General features: G+C 40.6%; 1 protein-coding gene across 2 annotated transcripts; it reads right to left on the bottom strand.

The window, feature by feature from the left end:
* Positions 1–6,662: 6,662 nt before the first annotated feature.
* On the bottom strand, positions 6,663–14,462 carry tmem200b (transmembrane protein 200B). 2 transcript variants are annotated; one of them, XM_041240548.1, is made up of 2 exons: positions 13,886–14,462; positions 6,663–9,432 (listed from the first exon to the last, which is right to left on the bottom strand). In XM_041240548.1, the coding sequence occupies exon 2, from the start codon at positions 9,429–9,431 to the stop codon at positions 8,109–8,111; it is 1,323 nt and encodes a 440-aa protein (XP_041096482.1). In that variant the 5' UTR covers position 9,432; positions 13,886–14,462; the 3' UTR covers positions 6,663–8,108. The 2 variants fall into 2 exon arrangements, with proteins under 2 accessions (XP_041096482.1, XP_041096481.1); XM_041240547.1 differs by lacking the exon at positions 13,886–14,462 and adding an exon at positions 10,101–10,188.
* Between the last annotated feature and the right edge of the window lie 2,295 nt (positions 14,463–16,757).

The raw sequence follows: 16,757 nt of genomic DNA, 5'->3' as shown, positions 1-16,757 counted from the left end.
TTAGCAATGAATAAATATTTCATAATCTTCATAATTATTGCACCTCCAGTAGAAAGTTGTTAGGAGGGACAGATTGTGTTTTTTGAAACACTGTGTATGTGCTCAGAAGCAGAGTAATGGTTTGGGAATGTGCAAGATGCAGTTGCATTACTTATTTCTTTTGTAATTTATAGTGCCCAGATAATTTAACCCCTATTATGGATGTCCTGTTACGTTTCCTCAACGCAGCAACTCCTCACAGCAGCTGAAAGTCTGTGGGATCCCAACTTGGCACTGCCAGGATGCACAACTGCCAACCCCTGACTGCTTGACTCGCCCTGCTCACATATAGTGACAGCACAGTTAATAAGGGAATATTTCAGGAACCCTCTGTTATGTGAAAGATGTATCCTGGAAATGAGTTGCAAATCTCCCAAGGGCTCAACACAAAGAAAGTTTGCCAGGGAGTTTCTGGCCCTTAAGATGAGGCATGTTACATAAGTGACACAGTTAAAGTCAAAGCTGATGTGCAGCCTGCTGTCACAAACAAAGTTATTACCGTGTTTGAGCCTTCAGGCAATTTTGTTTCGTTCTAAGTGTTTCAGACTGCATGCAGGGATTTCTATGAAGCACCTTCATTTGCATTTTAGCTTAAACACTGTGCTTGTCATCCTACAGATCTGCTCAGCTGATGGCTCATCAGGTAGTTTCTGCCTCACTGAGCTCTTTGAAGAGAGGCTGTGGCAGTCACGTTCTAAAAGAAGAGATGTCTTGGCTTATGAATGCCGGTTACAGTAAAAGTTGCTTCTAAAAGTTTCCCATAGTAGAAGCACATCAAAGTGTAATAAAGCATAGTGACAGCATGGGTAAGCATTGTAAAGCCCAGAGAGGCATGGCAAAGCATTTGAAAACAAATACATATTAAACTATGGTAAATGCAGAGTACAACCATAAGAAAAGCATCTGCAAAACTGTCTATTGGACTACCAGCTGTTGTCGGATCTCACAGCCACGGGGACTCTGAAATGAAGGTCACACTGACTTGTTTGGGGTACAGACTGTATTGTGCACATATGTCGAGGTGAACCTCTACCTCACTGCAATGTCATTTTGCAGTAGCAGTCTGGAAAGGATCCTGGCAGTGAGCAGGCATTAAGGGCTGTAAATACTGAAACGAGGATTTACAAGCCACAATTTACATGAGCCTTAGGGGTCCTTTTACCATTATATGAGTTTATTTTTCATTTCCGCTTACCTATCACATAACATTGCTGTAACACACTGCTATTTTCAACACCTCCCTGGGACAGGGTGTCTATCCCTGAATACTGTTAATTTCTGTTTTACACACGCTGGTGTGTGAATCATATAGATTGCATTTAGATGGGCAAATACCTTTAAACTGCTCGTTAATTATTTGTTACCAATACAAATTAATTAAATCTTTGACCATTTTAAAAGTGCACATATTTTTATCAAACCCATACAAAACAACAATATTATTTTGTTTACCTTGAGTATTTTAAAATCTGTAAATATTAAGAAAAGATGTAATTTACCTGATTTAGTTTGCTGTTTTGTTTGGAGTTTCCTGTAGGAAACATCCTGCTTGTGTCTTGGGTTTGGAGTGAGGTCACATGACCCTCCATGCTTACACAATGGGGAAAAAGGCATTCTATTGCAGTGCAGTGCAATGTGGACTGTACAGGTGAATACCTCAATTAATAAAAACACTCTTCACTCAACCTATATCCTTCCCAACAGTGAAAGAGTAAGCATCATCTCGCCTCTTACCCTGCATCCTTTAGTTGAGCTTTGGAGAATAGACAACACTCTATATATCAGAAGATACATTTGAGACCTTTCTTACAGACTCAAAGAGGCCACCTAGCTGGAATTTTCATGTAAATAAAACCTGTTGCCATGGTAATTGTCCGGGCCTAAAAGCAAGTGTTGGTTTTAGTAGCTTATTTCCTCTTTGAAATGATTTGGAAGAATGGTTCCTTGACTGCGTTAGCATTTAAATCAGCAGAATTAAGTATTTTTCCTATTGTCGCACAGAAACCGCCACCAGCTAACCACCTTATGCACTGTACAGTATGTACTGTATTTCCCTCACAAAAAGATATTTTGTTTTTTCCTATGCCATTCCATTTTGCGCCCACGTTTCCATGCATAATTTATTTCATTGCATAATTCAAGGACTGCTGAGAGCTCAATTAGTGGGGGTAGATGCAACAGTGGATAACTGGAGAAAGTCATGAGGCGTGTGGTTTAATTATGCTGTTTGATCCTGCAGAGTTTAAAGAGTGCTCACAGATTGAAGTTGATGGAATCTGGCCGGAAGCTGAGAATCTCACATTCCACCCTGACAGATACACATGGAGATTCTGAGTTTATCTCATTGACTATACTGAGCAACTACTGCACCAGCGGTACATTTGGACCTGATTGAACAGAACTAGTATTAAAAATGATCTCAAGGTTATAGAAGTATACCATGGCAGTGCAGTAAAAACATGCAGGCAAGCAAGGTCGAGCATTGTAAAAATCATGCTTTATCATGTACCGGGCAGGGCTGTGTGATGCATTTCCGTTACTGCCAGAGAGAGGAGGTGAAGAGCTCTACAACTGCTTGTTCATGTGAGCCTGGCTCAATTGTGAATGGAATTGTGACTGGGGAGTGCAGGGCCACTGGTTCAAGTCCAGTCTCCTCTCTGTTACAGAAGCACACGTACCAGTATTTTTTTGGAGAAAAGGGTTAATTGGTCATGTACGATCAAATTCACCCAGAGAATCACAGAGTACAGCATGGCAGCCATAGTAGGTCTCTGTGAAGGGAGTTAGGCTTCACCCAAGGGGTTTCCATAACACTGAAAATATGAACTCGGCATCTGAAACCAACTATAAGCAAGCGAAGTCGACAAACGTTCTTCAGTGTCCACCTGGGTTAGTTTCTTATAGATTTACATTCGATTTATGAAACTATATGAGCTCTACCTGGGTGTTTTGTATATACTGTACACATCAGCAGAACACCAAAGATAAATATCTTTCCTCTGTACTGGGAAGATGTTTTTGCTTTCTTGTTCTGTGGTGTGTAAGCCAGTCACTCTGAGCCCATTCTCAAGTGTACATGATTCCTGTTGACTCTTACAAAACAGCAATAAACCTGCAGAGCAAAAAATAATTACGCTGCAAGCAGATTGAAAACAATTGCAACCAGGCTGCACCGAGTTGCTGACTAGTTCTCAGAAGATCCTGCTGGTTTTTGTAAAGCATTTCAAGATCTTAACAGAAATATACAGCAACCTCTTTCATACAGTTGACCCTGCATGCCAAACTTTTTTTATTTTGTAATTAAGCACATTGTTGCATTGTAACTGTACAACTATATGTGTGATTACAGTGTTTAATTGCACTGCAGTGTTGCCATAATATTTGTAGCAATGTAAAGCCTTTTCCTGTCCTATATATAGGGGCGTCACAATCTATTTTGTCCCAATACCACTAGTGGCACCAATTATTGAAGTTCCCTGTAAAGTTGTACCTATCGTTAAAAACAAAACACATATTTAAGAAGATAAACAAAACAACTACGGCAAGTCAAGACAAACTAGAGATGATTTTTAACTACTAATGATTGTGGCAGTTTTGATACGGCCATACCTAAAAGGTTTAAACAAAACTAATTAAAGAGATTTGTGTCAAACAAATAAAGTATCAGTTTCCTGGGTGTTGAAAACGGCCACATAAAAAATATAGCATTCCGAGGTCAGGCTTTGAGCTTTCATATCCTGTATACAACTATAGATATTTGGTAACTGTCTGAGTATGTATTTTTGTGTCGTTGCAAAATAGATGAAAGCAGGGTGCAACGATAAAATCACTATCATGATATGCATGATACATATCACAATAATTTATATATATATATATATTGCCAATACAATTAATAGTGTGACCCACTAACCACTGCTGCTAACCCATTGCAGTGCTATATCAGTGCAACTGTACAGTGTCCACTTTGGAATATTTGTTACAAACCATTTGCCATTGGTAGTAGCCTGCTAATGAGTCTAGCTTTTCCAGGATCATCCACTGCTATTGTACTAAGAAAGTGCTTTACTAAGACAACCCCACTGTGCCACCCAATCCTTGAACCCAGGTCCCAGCTGCATCCTAATCAGGGTGTGTGTTTAATGAGCAGGTCAGTCCCCAGGCACAGCACGGTTCTGAGCCCTAACAGTTTCCTTGGACAGGACATGAAGGCTCCAGGCAGGCTGGAGTTTATGGGCTGTAAGAATCATAGAAACGTACTGTAAAGAATAATTAAATGAGGAAAGATCACGAAAGACGCTGTGCTTGCCCGGAAGGAACAATAAAAATTAATAAGGGGGAAAACTTGGCTGCTAATGAGCCCTACTGAGGGTAATTACTGTGTGTGAGAAATCCTTTTTTTTTTTTTTAACGTTTAAATGGCAGGAAGGTGCCAGTCTGATTTTGAACTGAGCCAGCACTTTCAAAGGTTCTAATGGAAAATGACAGAAATTGGCTATCAGCTTTCCCATTGCACAGCGTCATTCCTTTAATACACAGATGGTGCCCTGGTGTCAGTCCTTTTGCTACTGCAAGAATGATTACACAGGCAGACTGGGAAACAATTGAGATTCACTTCAGTACACTGCCTAGCCAGGCCGTGATTCACCTGGCGTGCAGAACTGTAACATTTAATATACTTTAAACTAGAAAAAATGTGTAAATTACATACATAAATAAAACAGACACAATGGCCCTGCACACTTTTCTCCTGTGCACGCTATGTTATTACTTAAAAACAAGACACATAATGAAAAAAATGACATAGCAATTAGCAGAGCTGTCTTGTAAAAATGCAAAGGTGACAAAATGACACACATGAATACAGAATCCATTCACATTCACAGAAATACGTGTCATGTTATGATTGATGACTGGTTTCACAGACCATGATCAGCACTTGATCTTGGACAACCCTACCTGAGATGACATTAGGTAGTCCAAGATTAGTGCTAATCAGGGTCTGTGAAACCAGCCATTCGGTTTGAAAGTTACGGGGATACATTTTGGTTATAATATAAGTTAGCACACAGTTTGCTGGGTGTCTGCTGTTGTTATAGCATTTCATGCTTTTTGGGCAAGCGCAAAGCGAAGCTCAGCGTTACTGGCTGCTCAAACTGTGCCAATGGATTTCTGTTACAGTAAGATTCACCCTGCGCACACACACACATGAATATTGTACACGAGATGACATCTACACACAGGATAAGATGTATTGGGATATGGACAAACACATAACAGTGATTTAAATATATATATATATATATATATATATATATATATATATATATATATATATATATATATATATATATGACAAGTATAATCTCCCTGCCATTGACTTTCATTGGGTTCCTGACAACAAGACACAGCAAAGAGTCCATGGCAACAGCAGCTTGTCGTCAAGTCTTATGACTTATTCAGTTGCAGACTCACACTTCTTTATTTCAAGACCTTAATAAAGGAAATACCAAACTCTTGTCATACAATAGCAATAACTATGGGGCACATACGACCGTCTCCCTTGATAGTATATTATCTGTATCAACACTGCACTTCTTGCCTAAATAATCATTAGGTCATCACTGTGGCATTGCTGGTCAGATGCTACTGCTGTCATTTAGACTGTACCCATTTTAAAGGGATTATGCTAACATGCTGTAACTACCTAATAGTGAGATGAGATAAGATATATTTCCCAAACAGTTCAGCAATCTTTCTGTAATAAATCTGTGCACTGGCTTTTACAGGAAAGCCTTTTTCAAAGCAAACACAGGGCTTTCATATCCACCTCACAAACTCATGCTGACTGCATAGGAGAAGGAAGCATTAAATACTGCAGTCACAGGCAAAATAAATTCAACCACCAGCTTTGTAACAGCGAAAATATCAATTTTATCTGCCAGCCCTGGATACACGTCCTTTTCAAGTGTTTTCCTGAGGGAACACACTGTACAGGCAGGGCCAAGACAAAACAACTGAAAGAAATGTTTACTCTAAGTACTTCAAATTATAACTAGAGCGCTTGATTAGTGTACAACGAGAGTACAGTACACTAAACGCTAATTACAGTTCATTTTTGTGATGTGCTTTGGACTTTCTTTTTTTTTTTAATTTCCTGGATTTTAATTATAGAAAAATTATCAGCAGGCTGCTGTACTGTTCTGAGAATGGGAGCCTCTGTGACATTTGTTTATTAACACATGTTGTGCCATTGCAGGTTACAGAATGACTGGACTGAAAACTCCAGAGAAAGAGAATGGCAGGGAGATTCCAGTGCACAGACACAGGTTAACACTAATCTTGGGCTCCCTTACCTACATTTTAAACCATGGCAGGATATGTGTTGTTTCCTCCTAGTTATATACCATTTGTATTGTATCATCAAGAAATTAAAATGGGGACAAATATAGAGGAATATTAAAAAAGACAATGCCAGCCCCAGTGTGGGCTTTATGTTATTAGGAATAGATGTTGGGAAAGCCATTTTCTGAACTGGATTTGAAACTGAGACTAGACGTGAAGGATTGGATCCCAGCTCTCACTCGAAGACAATAAAGAAAAACATAACTTCAATCAACCAATTTGTAGCAATGACATCTGCCCTTTTAATCTGTGCATCTCCTTACAATTGACCTTATACAACCGAGAACTGTATGACATCGCTGTATTCCCATCAGTTCACTCAACATCCATTACTGATAGCAAAGAAGTCCCACTTGTAGTTTAACAATCCTGGCTATGATCTCAATGTAATTGCTCTCACAGATGTGTTCTTTCTCAGCTCTTTCATGTTGCTACTCCCCTACCAATCCACCACACCGGTCCTACCTTGTACTGGTTAGGACACACAACAGAGCTGCACGAACCCATTATTCAATTACTCGGATTGAGCTCTCCATAGAAATCAGGTGCTGATAATCAGGGGAGGGGCATTGGTGTTGATTGGGCTGATTTACCATTCCGAGTCAAACAAGTGAAGGAACAGCTGCTTGGGTTTGTGTGGATTGCTGTGCTCCACAGTGCAGCACTAGCTCCTATACAGCCGACCTCGCTTTCTGAGCTTATTAATGACCCTGACTCTTCCAAACCCGCTGGAGTGGTATAAACCTTGTTGCACTGTACCCTAACCAGTACACCTCCGCACTGTACAGCACATTAGCAACACCTGCCAACTCCTGCAACACACACTTTTGAATGACAGGCTTTGATTATGGTCTTCCTGCAATATAGAAAAGATGCATCTTCCAGTTCAGTTTCAGTCTTGATGGGTAAGACTGTAGGTCAAATAGAGTTTGATCGAGGGCTGATTTTAGGCCCTTGGTGGGCAGCACTGTTCAAATCTCAAACGTTCTGATGCTGTAGGTGGTTGCACGGAACAGGCGTTGCTGCTTTGCATCCAATACTGCACAAACTCCTGGTCTCAAATGCAGTGGCTCTATAGGCTGTTTCACCACCTGAAGGAATCGGAGTGCTGAATAAGTGTCCTAGGGTTTTCTGACACTGATTTTTTACTTTGTTTTCTAACAGCAGTAGCTAATACTGTACAACTTTGTGAACCCACTGCATTCTTCCCTGAAGACTAGCAGTGTAACCGCTGAATTTCTTGAGCCCACTGCATTTTGCTATGAAAACTGTTCCAGTTAAACAGGGCATAATGCACTGAATTAGAATGTTTTTTTTTTTAACTTCTTCCACCACGCTCAATCATCCTCAACCACATTCTTACTAATATTAATACTAACAGCCCTGGGTTCTAGGACCTGCAGCCCAACGGGTAAATGGTTTTTCTGTCATTAAAATAAAAAGTATCAGTAGTACACAAACACAGCCTTTGATAGCCTTCTGGAAATTATAAACCCATCCAGGAACTGTATCCCACAATGGTTAGCTGTCCCCTAAACAAAGAATTAGCCAGGAGAGGGTTCAGTTTGCCTGGAAATGTATGCTTTACTATGCTTTATTTCTTACTAATAGTGAAACTGAGAGGTCATCCTCTATCTACAGACAAGCCGTCTGACTAAGCAACCTCACTGATAGGGCCCTGTATAGTTTTTCTCCCATTGAGAATACTGATGTTCTAGCTGGTCCAATAGCTTATCCACAGAGTCTTTGTGGCTCTCCAGTTTGATGTAGCGCTTCATGCTGCAAAGGTCCAGCCTTGGCCAACTTCGGTTTTTCCGCTCCTCCATCGGAGCCCCTAACCTCGCTCCTCCCCGGCCCAGATCTAAGGACCGGGAATGGCCGGCCAAGTCCAGGCAAACATCAGAGCTGAACTCTTTTCTGCAAGGGTCTTGGAAAAAGATCTCTCCCCTGGAAAAAGGGTCCACATTTGGCCCAGCTGCCATTGAGTGACCTCCTGCCAGTCCCCCTCCATCGGAAGTTCTACCACTGCTGAAGGTACTCCCAGCCAGTTCCTCTGGAGAGGCGCACTGCTCTGCAGCAGCGTTGATGGAGAAACTTGCTTCGAACAGCCGGTTGTTGAGTTTGATAACAGGCAGGGAGGGGGTATTGGTGCTGGAGCTAACCCCTGCAGTCTCCACAGCCTGGCAGGAGTGGACGTTGATGTTCCCCTTACTGGAGTTGCAGGAATCCGAGTGGATGCTGCATAGGGACAGGGTTGGAGAAGGTTTCTCGTGGTGCAGCAGCTGGACTTTGGTCTGGAGACAGTCAGGTTGGTAGCAGCCCACCCACTTGCCTCCGTGGTTGGGCTGCGTCTGCAGACAGAGACAATCGGATCCCACCAGCTCCTCCAAGCAACGGATGTTCAGATCAGCAGAGGACAGGTTGGTCATCCACTGGTAGTGCCTGGAGCCTGTGTTGTCCTGTTTGTCAAAGAGACCTGTGGCCTTAATGGAGCAGATCATCTCCTGGGTAAGGAGGAGCTGGGTCTCCTTGTCTCGGTTCTCGTACAGCATGGTGTTGGCACAGATAATGATGAACAGCCCCACTCCCATGATGACTGGGCCCATCAGCTTCATCCTGTCATGATGCAGCAGGTGTGGGGTGGATAGGATTGTCCTCCCACCCACGACTCTCCTAGCCGGCCGGGAATCATTTAAGCCGCCCCCAGCATGACTCATCGAGCCACCCCTCTGTCCCCTGTAAGGCCAGTAGCCTGCCACTGCCACCGCCATGCCCACCAGCACCACAAACACCCCCAGGATCAGGAAGGCTCCGGGGGGAGACTTGATCCTCAGCTTCCCCTTGATGGGCGGTTCTCGCTTGGACCGGCAGCCAAACCTGAGCACACGCTGGCGGGTTGGGGAGGGCTGGGCCAGACTCCACGGTTCTTGGCTTCTCATAGCATGGTCTCCTCCAGTGCTCCTGGCTGCTGTCATTTCTGAATTCATTCTGTTAAAATAAAACAAACAAAAATGAGGGGTTTTTTTTGTTGTTTTTTACAGAAACATTATTTTTTTATTAATCACAATGAGACTGTTCCTTCATCATCTGTGCAGTCTTGGATAAAGATGTAGCTTCTCTATAGTACATGGTAATCTGCAAAATAAATTAATCAGGCATGTGACCAGCCAAGGGCTAGCCCATTGACACAACATTGTTGTACTGCAAATGGCAGGGCTGCATTCTTTGTCCAGTTCCTGTACTTCATATGCATACAGTTTTGACGTATAGTATAGCATTCACTGAAAGAGCGTGGCATTGAAAAAGCAACATTATTGGTTTACTGGTCTGAAATTGAATAAAAACACAGCTGCCTCAAAGTTCTGGTCTCTGTCTTTCTATGAGAAATACTAGAAAAGGCTGAAGTTAAGAAAGATCCTTTGTCAGGTACCTTATTAAAATGGAAGTCATATGTGATGAGGAAGCTGGTGTATTAATTCATAGAGATTTGTTTTTTCATTTTATTTTATTTAGTACAAACAAACATCACACCACAGTTCATTGACCCTTCCATTGCACCTGGGCCATATTTAACAGATCACATATAGAAATAAATTTAGCTAGAGACAACTTAAAAGCAGAATGCAAAGGGTTTTAAAAATGTATTATTCCCTTACCTGTGTTTGGTTTGCAATTCTTGTCTTGTTTGAGACTTATTTAAAAACAAATGTAAACTCTGCAAGGTTCCCATATTTCATAGCTGCTGAAGACCATTTCTAATTACCTTAATTCTCCCACAAGTAACTCGAGCAGCGCATCAACATGAAAATGCCAGCACTGGTGGGATCAAGTTAGACTCTGCGAATGGGATAATGAACTAAGACAGCTTGAGATGGTCTTCAGCAGCACGGCTTGGGGCTACCAACAGTACTGTGCTTATAAAATCAAAAATCTGAATCTCCATGATGTCAAGCAGAAACAAGACAAAAAACTTGAAACAAATCACAGAAATGACACGCGGGCGAGAGAATAATCCACTGTTTCAAAAAGGCTTTCCAGTCTCCGTTTATTATCAAAAATACAACATCCTAATTATGTACTTCTCAGAGCAACCTAACCCTAAATGTCTTTATAAAAGTGCGCTATAGCAAAATCACAGCAAAGTGTAATGAAGACCAGAGAAAGCATTGTAAAGCCCAGAGAGGTATTGCAAAGCATATTAAAAAAAACACAGCAAAACTGCTTAAACATTAGTAACTACATAATAAAACCAGTGCAAAACTACCAAACTCCGTGGAAAACTGCAAAAACGCCACGGAAAGCTTTTATAAGAGAGATGTACTGATAGAATTCTGAAAGTTGCACAGAGAGAGGCAGAACAAAGTTCAAGAGTCCTAACACAAGCTCCAGGTGCAACGGCGTTTGATTTTTCAAATGATTCTGTCTCTCCCTGAGTAGCACGTGGCAGCTCCAAGCTAAGACTGCAAGTCTTCAAAGGATAAACGTGTTTACACTGGTTCTGTGGAATGCTTTAACTGAGCTTACTAAGATAGTTAAGGGTGCTTAAAATAAACAAACTGGAAATACTCTGCCGACGAGTGTTAACTTCTGTGACACTTGAAAGTGAGAAGCTCGGCTTTCAAATCTATTAACCTGCCTTATTTAGCAGCAGGAGCATTAGCACTGACCTCAACGTCTTCATTTGTTTTTAAATTCAATATTACCCCATACAATCACTTCCTGTACTGTAGGAAGTGTCAAGATACCAGGAAGAAGCTCTTTAAACTTTGACTGCCCTATTTTGAAGCAATTGCAAGTACTGTTCTGAAGAAAGTACGTCAAGTAATAATTTAACGAGATATACTGACACAGTAGATCTATTTCTTTAAGATATGCCTTTGCCTTCATAATGCATTTGAAATACAGTAATACATTAACAATCAATACAGAAATGTGGTCTTTCTACTGCACATATAACGCATTGTAACAAAGTAATACCATAGGACTGTAATGATCTAATAAGCTATTAGTTTGCCACTTTATTTAAGTGGATATTCATGTATCGACCCATTTTTCAATAAATCATTTTAGTACAATTTCAAAGTGACTGAGTGACTAATTGTCAAAATCACAATTAAACTCAGAAGTCATTCTGATCCAGGTCATTCCCCTATTTGGCTGTGGGACTCACTATATTCCAGTCCTGTTGCATTGCAGTAGTGTCTGTTCATACCATGTCTACTGTGCTACACATGTACAGTACAACACATTGTAATGATTGAAAGCATATGAAAACTGTGCACTACGGTGTGTTCTGTATTCTGCAACTTTATAGGTCAGACCATTTTGAATACTGTTCAGCAACTTGCTGAAGCTTTTATTTGTCCAAGCTGTGTGTGACATTCACAGGAGTTATATGAAGTGAATATAAACTGTTCTAGGTTAGCAGGTTTGGTCAGTTTTCAGGTTTTAGTATTTCGAGTTATAGCAGGCTTTTAGAAAGTGTCTAAACAAGACGATTAGCACCACGTCTTTCCCATATAGAGGGGTGTGTGTTTGGGACTGCAAATAACTTTACAAACATAATTCAAATAATTCATGTTTCAAATACAAGGTGACTGTGTGGTCCAGTGGTTAAAGAAACAGGTTTATAAGTGGGAGGTTCCTGGTTCAAATCCCACCTCAACCACTAACTCACAGTGTAACCTTGTGCTCTGTCTTTCAGGTGAGATGTTCTTGTAAGTGAATCTGCAACTGATTCACAGTTCACACACCCAAGTCTCCTATCTTGTAAAGCACTTTCTGATGGTAATCCACTATGAAAGGTGCTACATTAAAAAATATCATTATTACAATGCTAGGTAACTTATTGCATCCCCTGACATGGTCTGATTGTGGCAAAAGACAGATAGAAATATATGAGAGATATTTTAGTATCTAATACATATATTTATGTTATATGGATTACAGACTAATGAAAATATATGGTGCACTATTTATTTTCAACATATAAAATAAATATATGGATTACAGACTAAATATATTTTAAAATATATAACCCATATATATATATATATATATATATATATATATATATATATATATATATATATATATATATATATATATATATATATATAATAACAATTTTCTATATATGAAAAATATAAGGATCATAGTTTTCTACCATATATAAACAATATATCTGTCCCGTTCTTGGAAGAGATATTCCCCCTCCCGCGGCCTTCGTTTTAATAGAGAAGCGGTATTAGTAATCCTGACCGATTGCTCAACACGAAAAGGTCAGCGATGTCAGTCACTATCACTACTCGAACACACACACAAACAGAAACCTGCTTTTCTCATTTTTCCACCCCCAGGAAGCACAGTGAAAACATTGTTTCTTTAAATAAATAAATAAATAAATAAATAAAATACGAGTTACAAAAATGACAGCAGAGTTAACAGTTAAAACGGACAAAATATACGTTTGTTTGCCACAGGTGAGAACGCAACAATTGAACGTTTTGGTTAGAATATATATCTCGTCCCACTGGAGAGGTACAGACTGTGCTGAAGACAATGCGTAAGAGTGACATAGATTCGGGTAAAAACAGGTCACTTAACCAGAAAGACGGAACCTCTAGAGAACCAGGGAGACTTGGTGGGTCTGTTTTTTCTTGTGTGTGTGTGTCCTTTTCTGCATTAAAGTGGAACATACCCTGGATACAATGCAAATACAGACTGGCACGTCAATGAATAAATAACTCGGGCGGGTCGCCTCAACTCTCCCCTTCCCCTTCAAAAAAAGTACACCCTTGCAGCTGCAACTAACGATGAGTCCTGAAAATTGAAAACATATTGAGAGAGGATATCGCATACATGGTCCCCCCCCCCCACCACCCCTTTTTCAAGTCTATTGTATTTTTGCCCTTATTTAATACATTCCAGCAAATATTCCAACACCTAGTTGTATAATAGTCTGTTATTACAGGAGTCCTTTCACGTTAACAATAAGACGTTTTTAATTGTGACAGTGATAGCCTACAGAACACTGTTTATAAAGGTAGCTTACCCCGGTACTGAATTAATGCTTGTCTGTAAAACTACTCGAAAAGTGAGAAAGAAAAGTAGTCTCCGGGTTCGTTTAGCAACGTAAAAAGGAATCAGACTTTCACATCAAACCTCGAATTGCGGCGCGCATTAGTCTCTGGCATGTTAAACTAATCTGTATTCGTTTTTTTTTTTTTAATTGAAATCTCAGGCTATATGCCTACACGTTCGTTCTCTTTTGAGACTACTGCAGGAAAGCAGTTGATAAGATATAAAATGTACATAAACTACCCGAATTCCTGTTTCATTCTCTCCATACTGTTGCATCGTGGTGTTAATGGGTTCAGAAACACTCCGAGAATGCGCCTAGCTGTGTGCAAAAAATAGTTAAAAATCTGTTTATGCTTGCCTTAAGGATGACAGCTGCTACTTTTCGGATCAGAATTGTTCATGTTGCTTGAATCCTGGTTGCGTCTCCTTCGCCTCTCTTTCTCTGATTTTCGATCCGGCAAAAAGCTTCTTCCTTCTACTAAACAGTTTTCCATGCTGTCATCTTTGTCAATAAATCCAGACTACTCCGTGAAAAAAAAAATACGGAATGGACACTTGATGAATTGTCAGCGTATCCCGCTCGCGTCTCTGTCCTTCCCTCTCTAACTTCAATGTGGAAAGACTAAGGAATTCAGTAACATAAAAAAATAAATAAAAAATTTCTACTCGAGCTGCCAGTCAGTAGGGGAGGGGGTCGTGAAACAATCTTTCCTAACATAGTCTGCTACGTGTATTGAAAAGCTACTGATATAATTATATGAATATCTCTAAAAACTGATCATGAAACATAGCTGGACAGCCATGGGAGTATTCATAATCTTGGCCAGCAAAGTAAACTATTTATTCGTGAGTTCTGGTTTTTGATTGGTTGGGTTGGTAAAGGCAGTATTGGTTCATCGGTCCTGCAAGACGTCCGTTTGCACATCCAATACCTTTAGAATATATTTCAGCTATCTTGAGAACTGCTCATCCAATTGTGTCACTCTGCTTCGAGTGAGAGATAAGGCTAACGAAGGCTAGATCTTTGCAGCCGTTCTCCTACATTTTGCTTTCAGCTTTCTATGGACATTTGTAAAATGTATTAAACATATTTTCTGACTACACGCAATATAGGTCACTCATCATTTTCCTAACATGGGGTGATATGCATGTGGCTTACATTTGTGTATGTTCTATTCATGCATTTATTTTGTCTTGTTTTATTTATTTGTCAATTCTTTATTTAAATTTATGTTTAAAAATGGAAGCAGTAAAGGATGTCCTGCTGCTGTTCATTCCAGAGCTTGGGAGATGTAAAGACTCTTCTTAGAATCACCCAGGCACAGGGATAATTCAGCTAGACCGGTGTTAATGTTGACTTCACAAAGATTTAGCCTGGGGAGTCTGAAGATGCCCTGGGCCTCTTCCTGGCCACAGGGTAGACAGGACCTGGGATTAACTTGTCCAGGCAGTACGATGCTCCCATGACTGCTGGGTCGAGGGTGGTTTCTCAAGCTGGGGTTTGTGCAGACAGGGCTGGGCTGAAGGCTCTGCTGTTTCTGGCCTGTACTGTGGAAACAGGCTGACTGCTCTGAATCAGGGGGGGCATGGGAAACAGGGGCCCCCTGGGAATAAAAGCAGTCCCTTGATGCCACCGAGGGAGAGTGGGAGAACAGCAGGAAACAAGCCCAGGCTATTGCACCTACTACTGCCAGGACAAAGAAACACAGTTAAACAACTGCTCAACAGCACAGCGCTTTTCTGTGAAATAGGGCACAAACAAGGGTTGCATTAAGAACTAAAGTGTTGAAAATGTTTTGCAGGGATATATCCAACTGTCATTAAATCTTTAACCCTTTATCAATATTGCAGACATGTACAGTAAACAGATGGCTCAGTGTTACTCAATGGGTTTAGTACTGTATATGCTTGGGAGTTTAAATGGTTGAGGACTAGACATTTTCAGGATTGCTATCAGCATTAAAAATACTTTTAAATATATATCTTTTTGTCATAGATTCCAAAATGTATATTTTGTATTAACGTTGAAGCCCCTGCTGCCACCTTGCAAAACAAAAATATTTATGTATCAACTGATAGCACCCTTTGGAATAAATAGCTTTGAGAATCTAACCCAAAACTTCTAATTAACCCCACAACTGTCTCCCAATATTCCTAGACATCTGCTGCAAAAGATAGCAAGACACTGACATTACTAATCTCCTGTGAGGATAATCATTTTCAGGCTAGCTATGGCAAAGAATTGTGCCTCTCAAGACGCTCATTACTAACACTCCAGACTGTCTTCTTTATTTAATCTTCCCTGCCGTCAGTGTCCCTTAGTCAGCCTCTTCATAACCTCCCATCTCCCGCTTGCTGACAGTTACTCTTTCTGCTCACTCAAGCTGTGAGGATTACCACTTACTGTATAACTTTCCTGCAACACAAATCAGAGCAGCAAAAACCTGACAACCGAATTTGTTGTGCAAACAAGAAAGTCAACGTGAAGCGGACGCTGGTTTCTCTCCTGGATGGTTTTTTTTATGCCCCGGTTCAAGAACGCTCTGGCTGACAGGCGCTGCCTCTTTGCCGTAAAAATCAGACTGTGTGTGTCCACCAATAGACACAACGAGCCCACTGTTAAAAATAAACAAACTCCTGGTCTAGCTCCAGTCGTCTGGGAGTGGGAAAGGATTTCATTAGTCTCTTTGGACTGTGGTAATGGTTTGGACTGCGGCAGAGCTAAATGCAGCCAGTTTAATGGATAAACAGGGCCCTGTCCTGTGCAAACTTTGTATAACATCTGTCGGATGCGACCACCTACAGCCAGCATTTCAGTGCTTACCCTGTGATAACATAAGCAGCTACTGTAGGATCCGAAGAGAGCAGCACTGGACTGATGGAAATAACACTGCAATAATTTTATAACTTCATTAAGCATGCCAAACACCCAATGTAGAATCAGTAATAACATGGGATAATAAACAAATGAATGAAATTATATTACGCAGCTTCTGAGAACTTTTTAAGCCTGTTTACACCATGAAACAATATGCTTAACACGTTGCAATCAGGTATAAAGTATGGAAACTATTCCTTTAATAAATGGCACGCCACTGTATTGTTATCCTTAGCATGTGTCTAGAATGCAGTAGTTTAAAATGTAAATAACTGTTAATCTACAAATCTATAAAGCACAGCTGCAGGGATGAAAAGAAGACTCGTACTGCACAGCAGTGACACCCTGTCCC

The sequence above is a fragment of the Polyodon spathula genome, unplaced genomic scaffold (assembly GCF_017654505.1).
Source record: "Polyodon spathula isolate WHYD16114869_AA unplaced genomic scaffold, ASM1765450v1 scaffolds_616, whole genome shotgun sequence".
Lineage (NCBI taxonomy): Eukaryota > Metazoa > Chordata > Actinopteri > Acipenseriformes > Polyodontidae > Polyodon > Polyodon spathula.
Note: the sequence above shows the minus strand (reverse complement) of the source record. Positions and strands in the feature narration are given on the sequence as shown.

Excerpts from the sequence above, each read along its gene's own strand:
- tmem200b (XM_041240547.1), bottom strand. The coding sequence starts at position 10,174 with ATGGGAACCTTGCAGAGTTTACATTTGTTTTTAAATAAGTCTCAAACA. Across the intron at positions 9,433-10,100 it reads GAATTGCAAACCAAACACAG|AATGAATTCAGAAATGACAG; the intron begins GTAAGGGAATAA and ends TTATTTTAACAG.